Source organism: Strigops habroptila, chromosome 10 (assembly GCF_004027225.2).
Source record: "Strigops habroptila isolate Jane chromosome 10, bStrHab1.2.pri, whole genome shotgun sequence".
NCBI classification, from domain to species: domain Eukaryota; kingdom Metazoa; phylum Chordata; class Aves; order Psittaciformes; family Psittacidae; genus Strigops; species Strigops habroptila.
In genome coordinates this window covers 4049643-4071568 of record NC_046359.1, presented here as the reverse complement: position 1 = coordinate 4071568, position 21926 = coordinate 4049643, and the positions used below count along the sequence as shown (strand labels likewise).

General features: G+C 36.8%; 1 protein-coding gene across 14 annotated transcripts in view; it reads right to left on the bottom strand.

The window, feature by feature from the left end:
- The window catches only part of SYNE1 (spectrin repeat containing nuclear envelope protein 1), a 296964-nt gene that overhangs the window by 209839 nt on the left and 65199 nt on the right, over window positions 1-21926 (bottom strand). For 12 of the 14 annotated variants that reach the window (XM_030498895.1, XM_030498904.1, XM_030498900.1 and 9 more), the window contains 8 exons: window positions 20320-20498; window positions 18183-18379; window positions 17932-18041; window positions 8194-8301; window positions 7268-7405; window positions 6071-6235; window positions 3402-3514; window positions 2685-2853 (listed from right to left, as the gene is read on the bottom strand). In XM_030498895.1, the coding sequence (XP_030354755.1) occupies window positions 2685-2853; window positions 3402-3514; window positions 6071-6235; window positions 7268-7405; window positions 8194-8301; window positions 17932-18041; window positions 18183-18379; window positions 20320-20498 (1179 nt within the window). Of the gene's footprint in view, window positions 1-2684; window positions 2854-3401; window positions 3515-4118; window positions 4321-6070; window positions 6236-7267; window positions 7406-7854; window positions 7926-8193; window positions 8302-17931; window positions 18042-18182; window positions 18380-20319; window positions 20499-21926 lie in introns of those variants that run through there. The other 2 variants (XM_030498906.1, XM_030498908.1) reach the window with 2 other exon arrangements.

Below are 21926 nucleotides of genomic sequence, written 5' to 3'. Positions count from 1 at the left end.
CTAAAAAAAGAAGAAAAATCTGCCTTTTTGCAGGGCTTGTATATTATCTTACCTCATGTACTTATCTAGAGTTTTGGAATGGCTTTGGAACTTATACTACCTCCCATGCCTCCTTAGATACAGATCTACAAATGTAAGGCAAGTACATCTCACATATGTCTACACAAGCTTTGGAATGTCAGAGTAGACAAAATTCTATGTGTACTAGTGTGATTTTGGTAAAACCAGGTCTTGAATGAGGTCAAAGTTCAATGTACTTTGAAGAGGACAGTTAGATTTTGTGCGTTCACTCACTCACATTATACGACATGAAAAACAGTTTAAAAAAAACTCCAATCTGTCAGCCAGTATACATCTAAAAATCTTCTATTTTGAAACCTTTTACAGTTGCTATGTCAAATCACCACAGCTATCTAGTAGATAATGTGTTTATAACCAAGGAAATTAGAAATGTGTTTATAACCAAGGAAATTAGAAGTCATGGACAATCAGAATTTTTCTCTGCCCTACTGTTAAAAAAACCAAACTTGGCCTGCATGAAGAACTAAATATTTTACCATGAATTACGTGACAAAATCTTGACTTTCATTTTTGCCAAACCCGTATACACAGACATTTAATCCTGAACTAAAACCTGCAAGACTTCATATGAGAAAATAAGACTCTATCAAATGGCTTATATAATACCGATTTCAAGAGCAATAAGAAATATTTTCAAAAATTAAATATAGACACTTTACTGATTAATATTGTCTCCCATCTGACAAAATCCTTTAAATAAAATAAGTAGCTTTTCTCACATCCACGTAGCATACAGTGCTAAAAAAGTGCCAACACAGCAATCCTAATACACAGCTGCGTGGGTTAAAATCCATAATAACTGTACCCAGTATCTCCATGACATCTGAGACTTTGGTACAGTATATTCTTCAGGTTGATGGTGCACAATTTGTGCTGACCTTCAGTTATATGTTATGTGACAGTCAGGTGAAAAGATGGGATAAAGTAACAACCACCACTTTTCTTTTTAAGCTACAGTATGTAAATATTTTCCAGATATATGCTCTATTGAGATCCTAACTACGCATGTTCCTAGAATGCTGACATTGCTCAGTCTGCTTTGGCAGACAAACACATGTACATTTTTATCTCCTACTAATACAGTCACTGACTACAAGGTACTGACTACAGCTTTCCTACGTCAGACTCCTAATTTACCAGAAGAGTAAGACTTGGCTCTCCATCCTAGAAAATTGCTCCAGATAAGCCAAAGCAAATAAAGTCTCTTTTCATCACTGGACAACTGGAAGGGGCCAGAAGCCAAGGCCATCAGGAATGAAACTGAGCTCTGTTTATATTCTTGTCCCAGTTCCCTCATTTTGATTTGCTGCATTTTCAGAAATGATGCAAGGAAGCATTTTCTTTCCCATAATGACCATCTCAGCATTAGTGGTCTGAAGTACAAGAGTAATTCAGGCGATCACAAAATAACATACAAATGTGCCACTTAATGTCCATTTTAAAGAAAAATATAAAAAGGTGGTATAAAATAATAATCCAGAAGTCAAACTATCCAGTTCCTCATTATTTCCCTTGTCACCTTTAAGTAGTTTAGGCTGAGACAATCTTACAGAGTATAGAAATGGACTATAAATCTTAGCTATTGTGCATCATTCTAGCAAGCTATGTTATTCTAAATATCCACCTCAATTTTGCAAGGCTTGTCTAAACCAAAGCTTAACACCTGAATTTTATGTGTCCCTAACTGCTAAAGTTTAAACATAGAAAGGGAACAGTGTGAACAGGTCTTTAATTCTCACTTCTATTGAGTTTGCAGTTTTCTTCAAAAGCAATAAAAACTATCAGGCTGTCAGGGTAACAATAATTTTTTTCTACACAGTGTCCTGGCTCTGAATGGTTTATAACTGTATGAATTACCTCCAAACTGAATTTTCCCGAGCAATTTTGCTCTTATGGATTAGATAGAAAGAAGAAAAAGTATTTAGCCCAGCCCTGCTTTTGAAGAATCCCTCATGCCCTAATGTAGAAGTGCAGCAGTGGTATTGTTCTACCAGCCACTTGGCACTGCAAGTTTAGATTTAACAAGATACAGCAGCGTAAGAATGAAAGGGAACATATTCTTTCAAAGAATAAAATAAATCCTTTATCAGTATAGTATGTTGAACAAGCACACAGAGGCAACATAACTTCTTTTTTTTTCCTCTCTTCATTTGGCAGGCTTCAAAAAAAAAGTACTGTCGGGAACTGCATCCCAAAGACTTCCTCTATCTCTGTACTTCACCTGTGAATAGTCACTATAAAGTGCATCTATGCAGTTGTAAAAGATGAAATTAAGTTTTTTGTAATTGTTATCTAAGATAATTAAAAATCTAGGAGTTGGATATGCTTGATAAGTTGATGGTTGGACAGTAAACAGCTGGGACATTATTTCTGCTTTTGAAGGGGTGGTGCAAAGAGAATAATATTAATTTTTAGCCTTTTAACTAAAGTTCTCCATGGGCAAGACAGATTCACTTCTGAAAAGATACTCCACAAAAATGCAGTCATAAAGTCAATAACTTGCAAGTCTTATTTCTGTTTCTGATCTTTTGTTCATTCCTAGCAATCTTAAAAATGAATATTTCAAAAATAATTATAAAAAGAAGAATACAACCCCAACTTACAATATAATTTTGAAGAAGTAGCTCCACTGACTCTCGCCTTCCATATTTGATAATCCATGATTTTAATTTTGATTCTGCAAGGACTAGGAGTGACAGTAGACGGTACTTCAGTTCCAGAAACTCCATCTTCAACAGATGGAGCTCAGATGAAGAGACAACAAAATTAAACCTATAAAATGAATCACACTGTAGTAAAATGCAGCAATATTCATTTTTGCAGGACAGACTGCAAGCTTTAGTTAGCTCAGCTATTTTTCTAATATTTCACCTAACTCAGAGTCTACAAACATTTAATTATGCATGATGATAATTTTGATGACTGCTTTTGAATATAAAATTAATTAAATTTCTGTTTATACACAGAAATCAACAGTTCACATCTGTTACTAAGTTTTGCAAAGTCATATTTCTTTTCTTTTTTCACATGCATCCTGGCTGTTATTACATAACATTTCTTCCAGGGACAAGTAATAACAAGATCAATGTAAAAAGTATTCCCTTCCAAAACCCACTGTTTATTTTGATTCTCATCAATCTGTAGAGCATCAGGCTACTCGGTATATTTTTATGTCTATTCTAGGAGGTTTTTCCTTCCCATTTTTTTATGCTTGTCTCTTAGAAACATAATTAGACAGTGATTTCTACACGAACAGATTAAAAAGCAAACAGGTTCCCTTTCATTCACAGAGGGTTTTTATTTCAGATTGAAAGCCTTACCTCTCTGCCATATCCTCTAATTGGTCAGGTGGAACAGGCACTCCATTAACAGATCTGGCTCCGTGGATCTCATGGAATGCCTTTTTGTGACCATCTATGTTTTTCAGCAGATCCTAATTTGATTTTAAGAAAGAGAGAGATTGAGAGAGTTGGGGGGGGGGGGGGGGGAGGGAGAGAAAGGGAGAGATAGTAGGAGAGAGGCAGAAAAGGAGAAAAGGAAGGAGAGAAGGCTCACAGTGGGCTATCTAACTAATAAGCACAATTTTAAGCCTGCACTGATGACTCAATGTAGTTAACTATTTGATCATGCTTTCACATTTGCATGCAAGGTTATGCATACCACGAAATCATTTACATCATTGAACATTCACATAGGGAATCCCCTTATAAGATGCTCTGCTACAGCTGTGTCTAACAATTACGGAAGATTTTAAAACAGAGGATACACTGCAAAGGTTTAACAAAATAAGCAACTCTTAACTGTATTAAACATGTCTGTAAATACAGTCTGCAAATACCCACAGTAAATAGTCTGCAAAACATCACAACAGCATAATCTTGCTAAATTTACTCTTTACATCTTTATAGCAGATAACCTTTATTAAGTATAAATTCAAATTTTCAGCAACTAATCTACTTTGCTATATATAAGCAGAAAATCCACAGCTCCTTATATAAGTACACATTAAATATTTAGTGAACTTTTCACTCTCTCACCATTAAAAGACTTCAGGATCGCTCTCTCTGTATTACACGAATGAATGCAGAATGTGGTACCTGACCTGTATTCCTGTGATAAGAATTGTACCAGCAAAAACCTTACAGCAGAGCACATTTCAACTGTAACTAAGCAACACCGCTCCAAACGGCTTCCTGGAAACTACATATTAAAATGAATGACTGGCAGTAGTCTTTGAAGAGATACTGTAACAATAACGTGTCAAGTCCCCAGTGGCTGAGAGGACACAGAGCACTGGTATTTTACTGCATTCAGACAGCTTCTGGCACAAAGAGCTCAGAAGCCTATTAGCAGAGGAAAATACACAAAGGTCCCCCTTTCTCACCTAGGGGAACAAAATGCAGGCTTGTGTATTGATCACAGATGTCTACTTATTCCTCTGTGCTGAGGAAGGGTTTCTCTCCAGCCAACGCCCAGTGTTTGCACAGGAGAAAGTAAAGGTAATTCACTGGTTCAGCTCAACAAATGGTCACACCATCAACCCACCTATATTTTCACTGTTTTCCACTTCAATCAATACTTGTGATGAAAAATGAACTAGGCTTTCTCAGATGCAAGTAATGCGCCGATTTTACCATATTGAAAACTCCGGTAAGGGTAGGTAACCTGTGACTAACACGCTCCCACATAACGGAAAGACTTCGAACAAGTATCTCAGCTAGCTGCATTTAAGACCTTGACAGACAAAAAGGGATGCCCCTAACACGCACTGTGAATCAAAATAGAACCCAGTAGTTTCAGTCAACATCGATTGGAAGCTCATGAAAACTTTTATATAGTATTCTCATGAAGTGAAATCCTGCTCTGCAAAATGACCCTCAACAAGCACAGACATTGTCCTTAATTTTTGGATCTTGGTGGCAATATTAACGCAAACTCAAGTGCTTGCCTGATTCCATGAGGTTTGTCCAATTAAGCTGCTACATTTTATTTTAGTTCAAAATGGCCATAAGCTATAAAGTTCACTAAAATAAACCATTGTTTTGTTTAAACAAAACAATGAGACAAAGATAGATGAGACAAAGATATAAAGTGATGATGTTATCTGAACAAAACCACAACAAACCCCCACAACAACTTCCTAGGAAACAAAGACTGAAAAAAATACACTAATGCATTTCTGGTACTATCCAATAATAGCACATTAGGATTTATCAATGAAAAACTGAGTGACAAAACTACAATCAAGTTTTAAAATGGTAGCAATAGGAAAAAAAGCAATATAAAACAATACAGTCTTTCTGCTGCAAGTGCACACTCTCTCTACACCACCTTTTTCTTTTCATACTTACTGGTTCAGTTTCTTTTATAATCTCACCAACAATTTCTGTCTATATTTTTCTCATATATATTACGTAAATACACAAACCTCAGTTTTTATTTTAAATGAGAACTTAGACTTTGCAAAGAATAATGGTAAAGTTACTCATATGGAAAAGTTTCCCGATCGCCACAGCAGAGGGGACTTCTTATGTTATTTGTCATCACAACACCACGAAAAATCTCTTTATTCTAAGTCTTCCCACAGTGCATATCACCTGCACTGACTATCAGCGCACAAAGTACGTTTGCGTCCTCTTCCCTGTTTCATCTAAGTTTGTATTAGTTGAACAATGTACTCAACTTATGAGCTTCCCATGGAATTTTACCCAACAGAAATCCTAGAATAGGGGAACAGTTGAAATATTAATACCTGGTATCTTTCAGCTGGAAGAAGCAGGAACATTCAAAAGTAATTCTGAATATTGCTTGTAAGATACACAGATAGTATAGTTCAAGTCATCAGTAAAAGACACTTAGATTCAGTTACCATCAAGATGACGCCACCCATAGAAACTAGAAATAATAATCTTTCTTTGTATAGTATGGATCATTTACAGCTTTGGAAACAATTAAGTATAATGTACAGAGTGAATGCATGTAGATCTACCTTATGTTGCTCAAGCTTCCGGTGTATTGTATTTGCTGTTTCCTCATGAGCTTGCTGAACAGTTACTTCTTCCCTCAGAGCAGCCTCTGCTCTATAGAGCCAAGCACCTATGGTTCCCAAAGGTGCAGGAAGAGATTTATCAAGGTGTATGTGCCAATCAAGTAGCTAGGAAATAAAAGTAAGAGGATTGAACATCCTTCCTTGCTTAATTATACAAACAAAGATCTTTAGAAAAATCAGACTTTATACTGTAAGACCAAACCCCAATAATAGGGTACATTTGAGACATAACCCTATGTGTATTACTTCACATTAGTTCTGAAATGATAGCATTCTCACAGACAACAAAATCTCTTTAAGGATTTGCTGATTTGTGTATTTCCCTTTCAGAATGATAATTGAGTTACAGAACCAACCACATATAAACTGCAACAGCTGACAAGCTAAAGATCTGGAATTTCATCATTTAATAGGCACAGCAAGGGATGTGAGACCTTCTTCCACGCAATGTCATTTATTTCATGCTCTTGCATAAAATCTTTTTATCTCTATTTTGAACATATTTTCTATATGTAAAGGACTGTGGAGTTGAGAATATAGCAGCAAAATATCACATCTTTTTGGCAATCCCAGTTACAGGAGTGAAAAAATGACAAAATTTATGTCAGAATATTTGTGAACAGATCCTCTGTTAAATATATGACATTTAAAAAAAAAAAAAAATCCATGAATACACACTGAGTAACAATGATTTAATCACTTCGTATTTGGCACAAACAATATAACTTGCTAGGCATTTTTCATTCAATTATTACAAAATTACTATAAAATAAACCCTTAATATTAATTTATTATTATTACAACTAGGTCAAGACTAACACTAAAGCCTCATTTATTGATAAATTATTCAGCAATACACAGAAATTTTTTTAGTCATATTAAAAAAATGTTATATTAGAATCAAAGTATAGTCTTTATCTTAACAGCCCATATTCTATCTTTGAGCAATGTTAAAGATTGTAGTGCAGTAAATGTTCTCAAAACAAATGCAATATAATTCAACATTGCTAGAAAATTGGTCCATTTTCAGGTTCCTAATGGCTAATAGAATCAATATCAAACAGATTTCTAAATTATTTTAAATTCTCATCCTTCATTTAATAAAAAAAATATATAGCATAATAATTTTCAACTTACCCTGGAAGAAACTCTGTCCCATGCTTGCTTCACCATAGCTTGATCAAGTGATAATTTACCATCTTTCCTTAATGACTGGGTTACAAGTTCAATCTGTTTCCTTTTTACCTCATATTGTACTCTGAAATGCTTAAATGACTGCATAAAGAGAAAATAAAATCAATGTCATAAAGAGTCAAACAAATTCTTCAATATTTATGGAGTACTAGAACCTATGACAATTTTGTACTGATAAAAGTCATAATCTTTCCCAAAAAGGAGTAGCAGTAAACTTATATATTTACACCAAAATGGATTTTATTTAAGGTATATAGAGACCGTAGAATCCTCCAGCGAAATATAGGTAGGACTTTTGTATTTCCCTTCAGTTATCAGATGCCTGAACACTATATGAAAGGAAATAATAATTGATCAGATAAACTAGCAAACAGATTAAACGCTACTTGGGACAGACACTGGCTGCTTTTAGGGAGCAGCCAAGCTTCATGAGAAAATATAGGCCAAGCTTTATATTGCTGATCTAGACATTAACCTTAGAGAGAGGTGTTAAACATTAAGCTCTAAACCCTATCCTCTCCCTCTGTCACCTCATTCAGCCTTCAGTCATAATTCCCATCTGAGCTGTATCATGCAGAATCTGGAAGGACTGCAGACACATGCTCACTTCTAACTAGGACAGTCCTTCTTCACACTGCTAGAAAAAGCTCTGTGTTAGGCAAACCATCTGTGCACTGTTCTACGTAGGAAAGCTGAAGCTGACATTATAATTCCTCCACCAATAAAAGGCAAGACAATTTGTGTCCTTATTTCTTTAAGCTACAGTATATTGACTTGCATATATACAGACTGTACAAACTACTGCAGTACATGTTACACACAATGATGACAATGATGCCTTATAATACAAAATTCTCACTACTGCTTACCTGGTATTTCTCCTGTAAGCTTGTTTCTGCCATTTGTGCTCTGGCTAAGTCTCTTTCAAATTGTTCTGCCCACACTTTTAGGTCTCTCAGCATCAGTCTGTCTTCCTTCTATGATTTAGTACAATCGCATATAAAAAAAATATTGCAGCCTATTAGTAGAGGTGTCAGATACAGTCCAGAAATTAACATCTCTCTAGCAACTGTAGGTCATTAGTTGTAAGGAAAGATAATGGAACATCTGGGTCCAATTCTCTTATCACTTATATTCATACAGTCTAGCTGAAAAGCACTTCCTGAGTATAAGAGAACTCAGTATCTAGATGTGAGTCTTAGCGTGGTGAAATAATGACAATTTGGGACACTGCAGTGTCAGAGATATTACTTCTAACCTGATGTTAAATTAACACACAAAGTCCTTTACATATACCTCAAAAGGTTGTTTTAATCTTCCACATATTTGCAGAGTCAATTTTCAGTAAAAGTTAATTCAGCTGAGACAGGAGAAGATTTTACCATCTTTTACCACCATTTTATTTCTGATTGACTTCAAGGCAATCCTTGACATCAAGCTTCAAGCTCAGAAGTTGGCAAAATATTTTGATAGAGAATGTTTTAGCAAAGAAAATGAAAACAAAGAAAGAAAACCCAACTGTATTCAGTTTCTTTTCCTTACATGTCATTTTATGGCTTTGAAGAACAGCCTATTTATTTTACAGTTTTGCTTTAATGCTTCAGTCTGCCATAGTATTGATGCTTTGCAAGGCTGCAAAATTCTCTGCAGGATTCAGTGACATGGTAGTAAATAGAAAAATAGTAACAGGAAATCTCAGGTCTATAAGGATGTTATATGAGACGGGTTTTTTGTGCACTGTGTAAGCAGGCTAATCAAGTAGGACACAAGTGTCCATCTGAGATTTCCAACTAATGAACCATATGTGCTAGCTGTTAACAGAAGCTACTCTTTGAGACAAAAGAAGCCATATTACTGCTAAAATTTGGCTGAAAAAGATCTATTACAGTGAAAAAATGCAACAGCACATCATACAAATTAATCACCCAAAATAAGTAATTAAGTTTCAAGCACTACATGAAAGAAGGAAAACTGGGCCACGTGATAAAAAAGAATAGCCACTGACTGTATTTAAGAAACAAAGTACTTTCTTGTAACTTTCTCCTGAGAAAGGAGCCAATTATGGTTACTTCCTTTGAAAGCTGCCTCAAATATTTAATGTATAATTTCCCTTAATAATTTTAAAAGCATTCAACTATTGCTTCATTTCAGCCAAGGAAAAGGCAGGATACTCAGATAGGAAAGAAACCCTTCTTTGATGTATTTCTACTAATCCTCTTACTGATCCTCTACTTAAAACAGTGGTAGTTGGTTGGACAGAATTTGCACAACACATTGTGCTAGGTAAATTCTAGCTGGGTAGTTTCAGCAAGATTAGCATGGTATTAGAGCAGCTATGCTGGAACAAAGTTTGCTACAGCTCATGCTCCTGTCTTCTGACGCTTGCCAAAAGCTGGTACTTGAGAAACATGACAGGACACATATGATGCTTCCCTGCTCCAGCTATTTGTAATGCTGGGATTTCCTTGACTGCACATAGTGTCTCAAGAAGCCAAAACTCCTAGTGCTTCCAACTTTCCAAATCATTTAAATATAGAGAAAAAAAATAAAATTCCTACTCTTCTGATCTGATAGTTGGCTCTGTGTGTGGGAAAATAACATCAATATTCTTTGAGATAAACAGCAAAGCCAGGACTACTCCCCCATGAGGAGAAAAATACAAGAGACAATTCTTAACTCATTCAGCCAAAAAAAGAACTTTGGTATTAAATGCCCCCCATTCATTAGAAGTTACAACTTTAGTGAGATCTCTATTAGTATTTAGCTGTCAGCTTCATAAAGGCAATATTAAACTATGCAACTTATAGAATGATAGAATCCATAATAGTTTGAATCATAGAATCATAGAAACATTTGCGTTAGAAGGGACCTCCAAAGGTCATCAACACCCCTGCAATCTTAATGGATTGAAAGTCCTATGACAATCCTACTGAAACTTTAAGTAAGACAGTCTTGAAGTCAAGAAGAGAATAAGCATGTCATGATGTTGTGTACATTACTTTTAGTTAGCACTATAAATTCAGTTTTGTAAAACACTGGCTTTTATTCCAGTATAGCTCACATTCATATTGCTGAGAAGCAACTCCTCAAGGTCAGTCTGCCAGAGCATCTGTGTGGCTCCAACTGTTCATACAGCAACGTGAGCAAAATAGGTATTTTGCAAGATTCCTGTCAACACAGCTTAAAAATTTGATAATGGCTAAAACTGTGTCTGACCAAATTTTTTTGAAATAGAATATCACTGGGATCAAGAATGCCTCTGGTATCTGAAGATAAAAAATTCAGGAACAGCTGCACCTCTCTTAAATCACATACCATTTTTCCAACATTAAGTGAAAAGGCAAAGTTAACCGGTTGCATTAAGACTTCTGTGATTTACCCCCACACTATTTAGTTAGACAGTTTTGTGGTTACTTTGTTTAAGTGCAGAAGATGTAGGTGTTTCAGTAACCCCATCCTTGAATGCTGCTAAAGACATCGTGCAACAATGCATGATAAGCATTTTATTTTTTTATTCACATATTTTCGCAGGCTTCCAGTCCAGTGCATCACTTATCACCTGCAAACATGGTTCTATGGCCCTTGGTTGACCCAAAAGCATTTTAGAGCCTCAGTTTGGGTAAATGATGTAAAATAGTCACTTTCTCAGACATCAAGGCACCTGCCACCAACAACCCCCAGGTTTAATGAGCTATCATTCTTAAAATATGACTTTCATGAGTGCCTAGTGCTTCCGCCTCTGAGTAAAAAAAATTTTGAAAGGATATTATTACAGATATGTAAACGATTTTCTAAAGCCTGTGCATCTGAAGTAGCATCCAGATCAGAACATAAACTATCCAAAAAAAGTTATCTAGGATAATTATAACCACTTGTGCTTTCCCCAGCTTGAGGATCATTGCTCTCTGACCACATTTATTTCAGTTTATCTAAGCCACTACGACTTTTTCTGCATATACTTCCGAACAGCATTTTAAAGTTCTATGAATATTCACTGATTTGCAGAGGTGAACAGAACTCAAATGCCAAGGAACGTCAAAGAAGGTAACTAGAGAAAAGTGTTTATGAGTTCCAATATGATAAGGGGGTACAATTTAAATTTACAAAGAAAGTTTTTTGGCCCAGTATCAAAGTTAAAACATTATTTTTTTAACTTATATGCTGAAGTTAATTTGAAAATAACATAAGAGAAAATACTTCGGTGTTTGAAGGGCTAAAAATAGGCATCTGTGTTTCATGCTAAATTTAACTCTGGACTGGAAAAGGAGTTCTTTGTTAGGTTCTTTAATATGTAATTATAAACCAGATGAACTGCCCAAATTCTCAGGCAAAGGCAGGATAGAATTTTCAAATATGAACTTTTATATCTAAGAATTAAGTCATCTGTTTTTAGGGATGCTGAACTATTGTATTTCCCATGTGCTGAAAAACCAAGTCCCTTTAAAAATATTTATACATTAATTTAACTAATTATGCTATTCCTTTTGAAAACTCGGGCTCATATGTATGTGATACTGGATGTACATGTGTAACTTAAATACATTCACTGACAACAGTATCACAGTATCACAGACGCATGGTGAAGGCTGAGCCAAGCATCCTCTTTGGGATGAGCTAATAATACCTGTATGTAAAAGCAGACAGTAAATCACTGGAAGAACTCAGAAAGTTATTTTTGCACTTGCTGCTCAGGAAATTCCTCTTATACTGGGAAACTATGCTCGCAGAAAGATGTCGGAGGTGACAGGATTATCTTCTGAATTATTTGCTCATGAGAGCACAAGAAGTGAAATACTTTGAAGGAGCATACTTTCTTACTGTGAAATTTATAACAAAATAAAGAAATTGACAGAGCATTCATCACTTCAAATCTTCACTAGCTTAAGCAGCAATGCACTGGGCCTGTATAAGTCTAAGAATGTACAGCAAGCTGCCCAAACTTACTTAAAAGGATTGGGAAGATGGGAATAATTCTGCTATCAGTATTAATCCACACTTCAACACATATCACTAGTAAGATATGCGAAGTATGAGATGAACCTTGATCATACTTAAAGTCATACTTGAAAATAACCTATAGTTAATATATTAAAAAAGCAAAACAAAACAAAAAAACAAATCCAAAACAACAACAAAACCCACACAAAAAAATGAGTGTGGAACCAAGGTAATTAATTGGATCAAACTACAGGTCAACCTATAAAAACTATTGACTGACTGGAGTGACACCTGTTATTTGTTTCACAATATATTCAGTTCTGCAGTTTTCCAGTTTCACCTCTGAATGTTCATTCCAAATGAACATTCAGTTAATACTAGAAAATTATAACTATCTAAATGTCTAAGATGATTAAAAAGGTATATTTTTAAAAACATTAGCATTTATGTGAAAAAAGGAGCAGCACATATCATGCAATTACACATGAATGCTCTCTCCTTCCAACCCACAGTTCACATATATCACTTACACAACCATCTATACAATCTAGTATCCACTCTATAAACCTAAACACTTACAAAAATAGCCATCTAGAATGAGATTAGATGAGTAGAAACATCAATCTATAATCTATTGTTCATGTTTATATCTGTACTTCAGAAAACCGAAAGCATAGTCTAAAACTTATTATAGGAAAGTTGACTTGCTTTTTTATAATATTTCTGAAATTATTTGCAAAATTAAGGCTGTTAGGATAGGCTCACGTAAGAAAGTAGACTTAGACTCATTATGCTAATCTACTTGCTTTTTTTAAAGATTAACGTAAGGCTAGCAAACGAATGTACATAAACCCACACAAAATCTAAAGTCAAATAAGTGCAGGATAAAAACAGCTAACAACCATGAAAGGGGTAGTTCAAGCAATTATTCTGAAGCATATCACCTTTACCTTAAATTTCATAAAAGAAATCACAAAAGCTGGAATTGCTTGAAGTTCCTAGCAATATGAATCAAATGGGAAAGCAAGAAGGAGGGGAAAAAAAAAAATGGGGGCAAACAAAATAAAGCAAAGCAGGCAGAAAGTCCAGAGAGAACAACAAAAGAGCCACACTTGTAAGAATACAAGATGTACTTAAAATATTACCAAGTTCCTGTGTCTGTATCATATCTAGTAAAGCAGTTTTCATATCAGATCTGATTTCCAGATTACTAGTCATTACATGGTTTATTCTATCTGGAAAAATAGTTACTTACCTTAGAGTAACCGATTTTTTGAGATGTGTTACCTACAGAAGTTCACATATGTGCATAGCTGGTCCATGCATGAGATACTAGATTCCTTTTAATCTTAGAAATGCAAATAGCTGTTCTCCCTGACCACAAATAAGGGATAAGCTTCAATCATTACTCCACTTCTTCCAATGCCAATTCCTTATAAACTAAGTATTGGATCAGGAGGGAAGATTAATAAGAATTTGTGTGGACAACACATCTTGAGGAAACACAGAGGCAGCTGAGTTGGCTGGAGGGCGGAAGCAAGGTATTAGAAATCCTTCCTCCCCCCATCAAATACCACCCAGACACACTCCACTGAAGTAGGATTCTTCTAACTAATAAAATGTAGGCATCTGCAACTGAGATAGATAGCCATTCTTTCAGTTCTTTTTGACAGACAGAAAAAAACAGTTGCGCTTAGTGTCTATTGACCAACTCACCTCGTTCTACAACAGGCACTTAAAAAACTTCAGATGGAATACACCTTAAAAGTGTTTAATTTTAGAAAACAAGAATTTAAGAGTACCATAGGAATTTAAAGGATAAAAGTGTTGCAAGGTTATCTCTCCCAAGTACCTGGATTCTACCATTCTGTGATGCATATTTCTTTATACTAGACTTCAGGAAGAAAACAGAAAGGCTAGGAAGGGAGGGATTATTCTGGTCACAAAAACATAAATCATGTCTGGATTTCTTTTTAATCAACTGCCAGCATCATTTTATCTATTACCTAAGGGAAATATTCATCTGTGTTGGTTTTAACTGTTGAAATGTTATGCAACATGAACTTCCAGAAGACAGTTTATTTAGGACACCATTTTAAGAAAGATGTCACCTGGGAAAGTGTCTGTCTCTCACTGATTACAGGTGGAGTGTAAGTACCTATCTTTTAGATTCTTCAAGATGGATGAATCCTGTCCTAAATAACTAAATTAATCAAATAATGCAAAATTCCTAAGGAAAGCTTTATGGTGGACTTGGATACTCCAGGTCAGTAACTGTACTAACTTGCACTCTTAGCTATGGTGAGCACAAGGACATCCAGTTCACTTACAGGTTTCCAAAAAACCAGGGACAACCATGGAAGATTTAAATGTCGTGAAACTGGAAGCAGCACTTGGTCAGTGAGGTGTGTGACAGTAGGTCCTGCGGCCAGGCACTAGATTAGGGTGTACAGGGGGGTTCCCAGAGCCGTGGGAACTTGAGCAAGAGCCGAGAGCCCTGCTGGGAGCCAACAGCTCTCACGGGCAAGGATGACATGGCTTCGGCGAGGAGCAACCACAGGAGATTTAAATGCCCCTAGGGAGTGCAAGCAATCAGGAGCGTGGTGACCAGGGCATGCAGGGAGGTCCCACAGCCCAGGGAAGCGCTTTAGATCTCTGCCAAGATGTTGGGCACTAACCTCAGAATTAAACCCAATATTTCTACAGGGAAAGCCACTGGGATGTCTGATGCTTCCATCCAGACTGAACTGATAAGGAGGAAGACTTCAGTACAGTGGTAGGTTGCAATCAGCGCCCAGACCCTTCTCCTAGGGAAAACGTAAGTACCTGTACAAGTTGTGCACAGGTTGAGGATCTGTTATATCAGGTGGATAACTTGCAGGAAACAATTAAAAGGCTGTGCAGTATTAGAGGAGCTGAGACGAAGATAGGTGGTTTTAGAACCATGCTCCTGCAGCAGACACCAGAGAGAATGAGGCACGTTGGACCCTAGTGACCCACAAAAGCAGGACACTGCCTCAGTCTCCACCTTCATTACAGCATTACAACCAAAAACAGACATGAAACTTTAACAGCTGTAGAAACCCATGAGCAAGATCTGCAGCTAGAAACTGTCCCAGCAGCACACAGTGAATACCATGAAAAGAAATGACAAGTGCTTGTAGTGGGTGACTCTTCGCTAAGTGGCACTGAGGTGCCCTTCTGCTGCCTGACAGGGAGTCATGAGAGGTATGTTGCCTTCCGGGAGCTAAGGTCCAAGATGTTGCCAAGAGGGTGCCACAGTTTATCAAAAGCACAGACTACTATCCACTTCTACTCTTTCATGTGGACATGAATGATACCGCAGGCTAGAACCTTAGCAGAATCAAGGAAGACTATAAAGGCCTGGGGGTGAAAGTGAAAAATGTTGGTGCCCAAGTTTTCTTTTCTTCCATTTTACCAGTTAAAGGGTACAGCCAGAAATAGGCGTATATTACAAATCAACTACTAGCTTCTTGGCTGGTGGCTGTTGTGAGGGCTTTGGCTTTTATGACAACAGGGTATTCTTTGATGACTATAGCCTGTTAGGGGGATGGGATCCACCTGTCTAGAAGAGGCAAGGGAATCTTTGGCAGCAGGTTGGCCAACTTGGTGAGGTAGGCTTTAAACTAAAGGACTCATGAGGTGGGGACCAAAGTGGCAACACTCACATCACTGCAACCAACTGGGATATAAGCCAGATGAGCCAGAGCAGCAACAGATATTCCTTAGCTGCCTCCCAAGATGAGAGTCAGAAGACCAACAAACTCAAGTATATGCATACCAATGAATGCAGCCTGGGGAATGAAAAGGAGCTGGACCTCCACAAGATATTTGATTATGAAACATTTGATTTTTTTTTTCTCAATTTTCCCTTCAAATACTGTATAATATGGAATGCAATACACAGGTCTCTATATTTCTAAATTGCATTGTTAGATTTTCAGCGCTAGAGTCTCCCCATAAATATCATGTTATGTGAATGACACTCTTTATTTTGACAAGGATTATCTGGATATCTTGTTTCATCTATGACTGATGCTCCAGTCAACAGCATCATCTGCATTAACTCCTGGCTTCTTTCCCTCTCCCCTCCAGAACTGTATAAACTAAGGTCCTAACATTTGTTGAAATTCGTGTATGATAGTCTGCCAAACCTATTATTATTATTATTTTCTTGAGAACAGATCAAATATCTTAAAATGCAAGTTATGAGTATGAGAAATTTAATTATCTGTTGACAGATTCTCCCTGAAAAGTTGTAAGTAAAACAGCAGACTGCACCTTCCACTAGAGCAGCTTGAGGCCTTGAAAATGCTTCTAGGGGTGGGACATCCACAATCTCTCTGGGCAACCTGTTCCAATGTCTTACCATCCTCATAGTGAAGAATTTTTTCCTAATACGTAGATGTTTTTTCCAATTCAGTAGTTTCCCTTTCACAACTCATGTGCTAGAGTGTCTGTGGGTATAGCCAGAGGGAGGCAGAGCATGGAGTGGCTGAGTCCTGCACTCTCCTGCATTGTCTCTGCTTATTCTCAGGAGAAGGTGATGAGGCTGTTCCTCAAAATCCAACCCCAGCACAGGCAGCAGACGTGGCCAAGGCTACTGGCAGTAGAAACTGCATTGTGTGCCATGGTATAGAGACAGCGGAGCTGCCTTAGCCTGCCACAGACAACGGCATTACGATTCAGTAGCCTTCTGCTTCAGCAGCCTCATTGCTCAGTGGGATGCTATGGCATCAGCACATGTATGTCCTCAGACTGATGCTGCAGTGAGGAAAACTTAAAATTGCAGTGCTCAAGCACTAGAATTGGACAGCAAAGCTGCAGCTACCTTAGCCACACATAGCTGTAAGGAACAAGATTCACTCTTTTCAAAGCTCTTCTACAGCTCTGCAGGGAATGCAAAGAAACACAGACAAAAAGTGCTTCCTCTTTCTCACTTGCTGAGGCTGAGCAGATTGTCTCAGCAGTGTTTCCTGTGTTTGCCATGAAGAAAGCAAACGATCAGGATTAGGAAGTGAGTCATGATCATTTGGCATCACTGAGGATAGCCATTCTAATACAAAGCCAATGCACTAGAGCATACAGAAAACAAAAACCAAGAAAAAGACATGACTGAAAACAACTCCTTAGAGGGAACAGTTAAACATCACTGCAATAGAAAGAAACCTGTGTCAAAATTGTAACTGCCTCCCAAGCCTAAAAGCCCAGAGGCTAAACCTAAGCAATCTCTTGGCCTATCCTTGTTCTTATCAAGAAACCCAGTGTGATAGAAACAAAAGTGACGCATTGCTTCAGGTAAGAAATTCTTGCAATCTCATTGGTGTTATGCTTGAAAGCATCTTAGGGAACTTTAGAATCCATTGGTTTGCTACTATTTACAATAGCTGTTTCTGTTCTTTTTGGCTCCTACTGCTGAAAATAGGAAAATCTCTGTGGGATCACCGTTCTGTTTTCTCCATCTACTAGTAAACGTCTGCAACACCAGTCCTTTATTCTCAGCTAATGTTTCCCAGTTTTTTTACTGTGCTTGCTTTTCAGTTGAACTGCTCATCAAAAGGAAACATAATAAACTTGTAAGAAAGCTATAAAATGGATTTATAAAGCCCCCATAATTATAAACTTAATTGTATGCAAGATAAACTTACATCATTCTCCTGCACATCAGTCACTGTATGATGAGGATCAGGATAGTACTTCAAAAACTGGGCTACATAGGTCATGACAGATTTTTCATCTGGCTTGTCAACATCCACATCTAGACAAGCATAGAACACAGTAAATTAATTTTTAGCTGAATGGCACAAAATGCTGCTTAAACATCTAAACAGTATGAATTATCACACCTGGTTTAACCCATGCAAGTAGTTAAAACTTTTTTCAACTATGCACTAGGTACCTTCTGGATCAAGGAGCCTTGGAATTCCTAGTTCTGCTTCTGCGATTGTGAAGGCTTCTTCCAGGTTTTCTCTATTTGACCTTCCCTTCACTTTCTCCATATCCACTAAATCTGGGCGGATAGCATGAATAATGGAATGAAATGCAACACCACTCCTCCAACTTTGTCCAAAATCTTTGATTTCAATTCCAACTTGCCTGAAAAGATGAAAGAAAAAAAAGTGACTTGCAACATCAGGACTAGATGAAATAAATAGGGGAGGAGACAGGATGGTCCACCTACTGGCTATCAATTATTAAACCTAAACCACTTGCGGTTCCTGTAATGTTAAATCAGGTTGACTGCAACTCCTTTCATCCACTGCATAAATTCATTTCTGCCTATGAAGAACCAGGAGTTTTTTGTCATATATATACTGTATTTGACTCCAGTGTACTTGCTAGTGGCAATAAGCCAATGGTATTCTAAACAAATGAAGTGCATCAAGGTTCTCAAATTTAATGTACAACATACAGAGTCTGTGTATGTAAACAGCTCCATTCACTATTTTCCCCTCCTCACTAAAAAGTACTTCACATTTCCCTCTGTTATGACTGCTGCAGTTCAGCTTGGTACCAGTATCATAAAAAAAAGACTTTGGTAATCTATTATCCTTCAAAATGAAAGCATGAACAGTGACATCACTGCTGTTCAGGTGAAAATGTAACAGAAATTCCTTTATATTCTTACCAAACTTACATGTCCACTAAAAAATAAACACAAATTATCAAGAAATACCAATATACAATGAGAAAGAAATCAGAACTGAATCACACTCTGACTGCATCTTCTAAAAGTAATTCTGAAAGATATGGTAGTTCAGAGACTGCAAGATTGTTTTTTTACTTTGTCTGAGCATTTAAAGTTCCTTTGAGGACACACTTTGACTCTAAGGTAGCCTTGCCATTGGGAGTTTTACAGCAAGAGCAGCTCTGAATGAAGGCCTCATTCAAAGTTTACTGTAATCAGTGAAAGACTTTCACTAATTTCAGTGAGCTGGCAAATTACAATGTGAAGCAGGGCTAGGTAAAGTGTACCATCCTTCCTCTAGGCTTCTTTCAACTCATTTCACCTGCTCTTCCCAATAATGTTGATGGTTTCATTTATGAACGCCTTTGTATTTTGTTTGTTTAAATGTCTGGAAACTGCAGCTGACCACTTTCCGTTGCTTGTCCCTTACTGACAACAGTGCAGTAGGAAGAATGCCAAATGACAACTTAGATTGTACTGCACTATAAATTACTGTAGTCTACCTATTTATTGGAGAACTGGAGAAAGTCTGCATCTTTACAATTCTATTTGTTTTCTCTGACGCACCATTCCATAACTAGCCATTTTCTCCCTATATTTTGCATGACTGACCTCTTCAAATAGCAGTGATTCCTTAATTTGAACAATCAAATCCATTTTAGTATTTTACATCTTTGATTTTTATTTTCTTATCGTGGAAGCTATCAAACTATAATTGTATCTTTGATCTAAGTTATACTTTTTCTTTTTTTTTAATGACTTTTTGCAAGCAGAACAAACATGGGATAATTATACCAAATAAAGGAGAAGATTCTTAACAAGAGATAGCAAGCTATAACTCAAAAATAACTTAGATTAAAAAGAATGAAATTCAGGGTAATTTCTGTACTAATATGTTGCTTGTATCACAAAACTGCAGAAAGATATTAATAATTTTTTGTCCCCAGTCTTTCACCACCAAATGCCAGAAATCTGTGCACCTACAAACTCTGTCAGTGAAGAATGCTAAGCCGGTGCAGGATTTTCACTGTTACATCGAGTGTTTTGGCAGCAGGACACTGTCATTCAGAAATCTAATTCCCCTTTCAGTTCCTCATTCTGCCAAATATAATCTCATTCATTATTCAAAAACTATAAAATATGATTGTCTATAAAATAATGCAAATCATTATTTATTACTTTCTTATTGTATGGTGGTAGTATTTAGCAGCCTCAGTTGCCAAAAAGAATATGATCACAGGGAGGTACTATACAAATACAGAGCAAAAAGACAATCCCTGACTGAGAGAGTTTAGAATCAGAAGATTGAACTTGAGATATGAACTCAGTTTATGTGTAGGTTACTTACTTTGCTGCTGTGTACTGTATCCATTTCAACAAAGCCTTTCTGGCACTTCCTTGGACCTTGGTTACCACCTTCCGTTTGCTTGGGGGACTTGCAGTTTCTGAACTGACAACACTCTCCACAGAAGAAGCGCTGCCTGACAATGCCTGCAGCTGTGGGAGGTTGCTGGTAAGCTCTTCAATCTGTGGGGAAAAAGTACTAATGGACTGTTTGTAGATAATCTTCTTAATTCTTACCAGTTTCATAAATAAAATCCTAATGCAACTGACAAAATAAATTTGGGCAGAAGCTATGATTAACATGTGTTTTATTTAACTGTACATTAAAGTAGCTTCAAAAATGCTGATGTATGTGCCCAGATGATGGTCTTAACTTCAGAGAGTACAAGACATTTAGCAGCTATTGACTTTCTTGACACCCTACAGGTGGAACAATATGCACGTGTGTCATGTTATCTATTACAACAAATTACCATTAAAATAGGAGACAATGGCTTACACTTAGCTTGAATTCAAAATATAAAACACTCCACTAATTTCAGAGGAGGCTCATTCAATTAAAGAATGGAAGTCACCTCAATGATCTCATCTGGATAGCTCTCCATTTACCATTGTACTGTTTTGGCACAAATTCAGTTGTGTTCTTGCTTAGAGGTACCTTGCTAAGGAATAGTGAGCATACTGCAGGCGAAGAGCATTAGTAGTGTTTGTGGAGGGTGTATGACAGTTATTTGCATCATGCTTCTCATTAAACGAAAATCATTAACTTGATTCTTCTAAGAACATGAAGCTGATTAACACTTTGGTTCTTTAACATGAAAAAGTTATATCCAGAGGACGTTGCAACATTGTCTGTGCTATGCTGTCTACTTACAAAACAAAGTTTTGCAACATCACAGAATGTGTCTGCCGTAATGAGGACCACATCTCTCGTGCATTTCTGCTTTCATTCATGTTAAAATGATGTATCTGCCTGTGACAACTAAAGAAAAGCTCAAAAAAAGACCCAAGTAAAGCTGATGCAGAGAAGTAGAGTTTCAGAACCATCATTTTCCTCATTTATCTCAATGAGCTACAAATTAAAAATACAACATTAATATCATTCTGGCTAACTTTTCTTTTGAGAAGGAGATCTGAACCACTGATGTATCACATTGGTTGGTGCTCAGAACAGCATCCCCGAGACATGAAAGCTACATGACAAGAGAACTAAAGCAAAAGAACTCCATAAAGAAGAGCAACAAAATTAGCTGGGTTTTCAATTGTTGAGCAGTGACTCATTTTGTAAACTCATATGGACAGGATTTAGAAAAGCATTTTTCCCTTCCACCTAACTTTAACAGAATGCAAATGATCTCTCCTCTATGAATTCAAATCCCTCTCAATTTACACCTTCTCAATTCACAGCTAAATTTTATCCTGCATCCCCCAGTGAAATCTGTGTTTACATGTATTGAAAATAATTAGTCTGGCATCGAGTGCATTGGAATTAGACATACAGCACAATTGCCGCTGAGGTTGCTAAAGGTATTTGTAACAAGAATCCACAATTCTATTCTCTTATTTTGTTGCTCTGCTGTGTTCCTCAGCAAAAGTGGAAGAATACGTTCC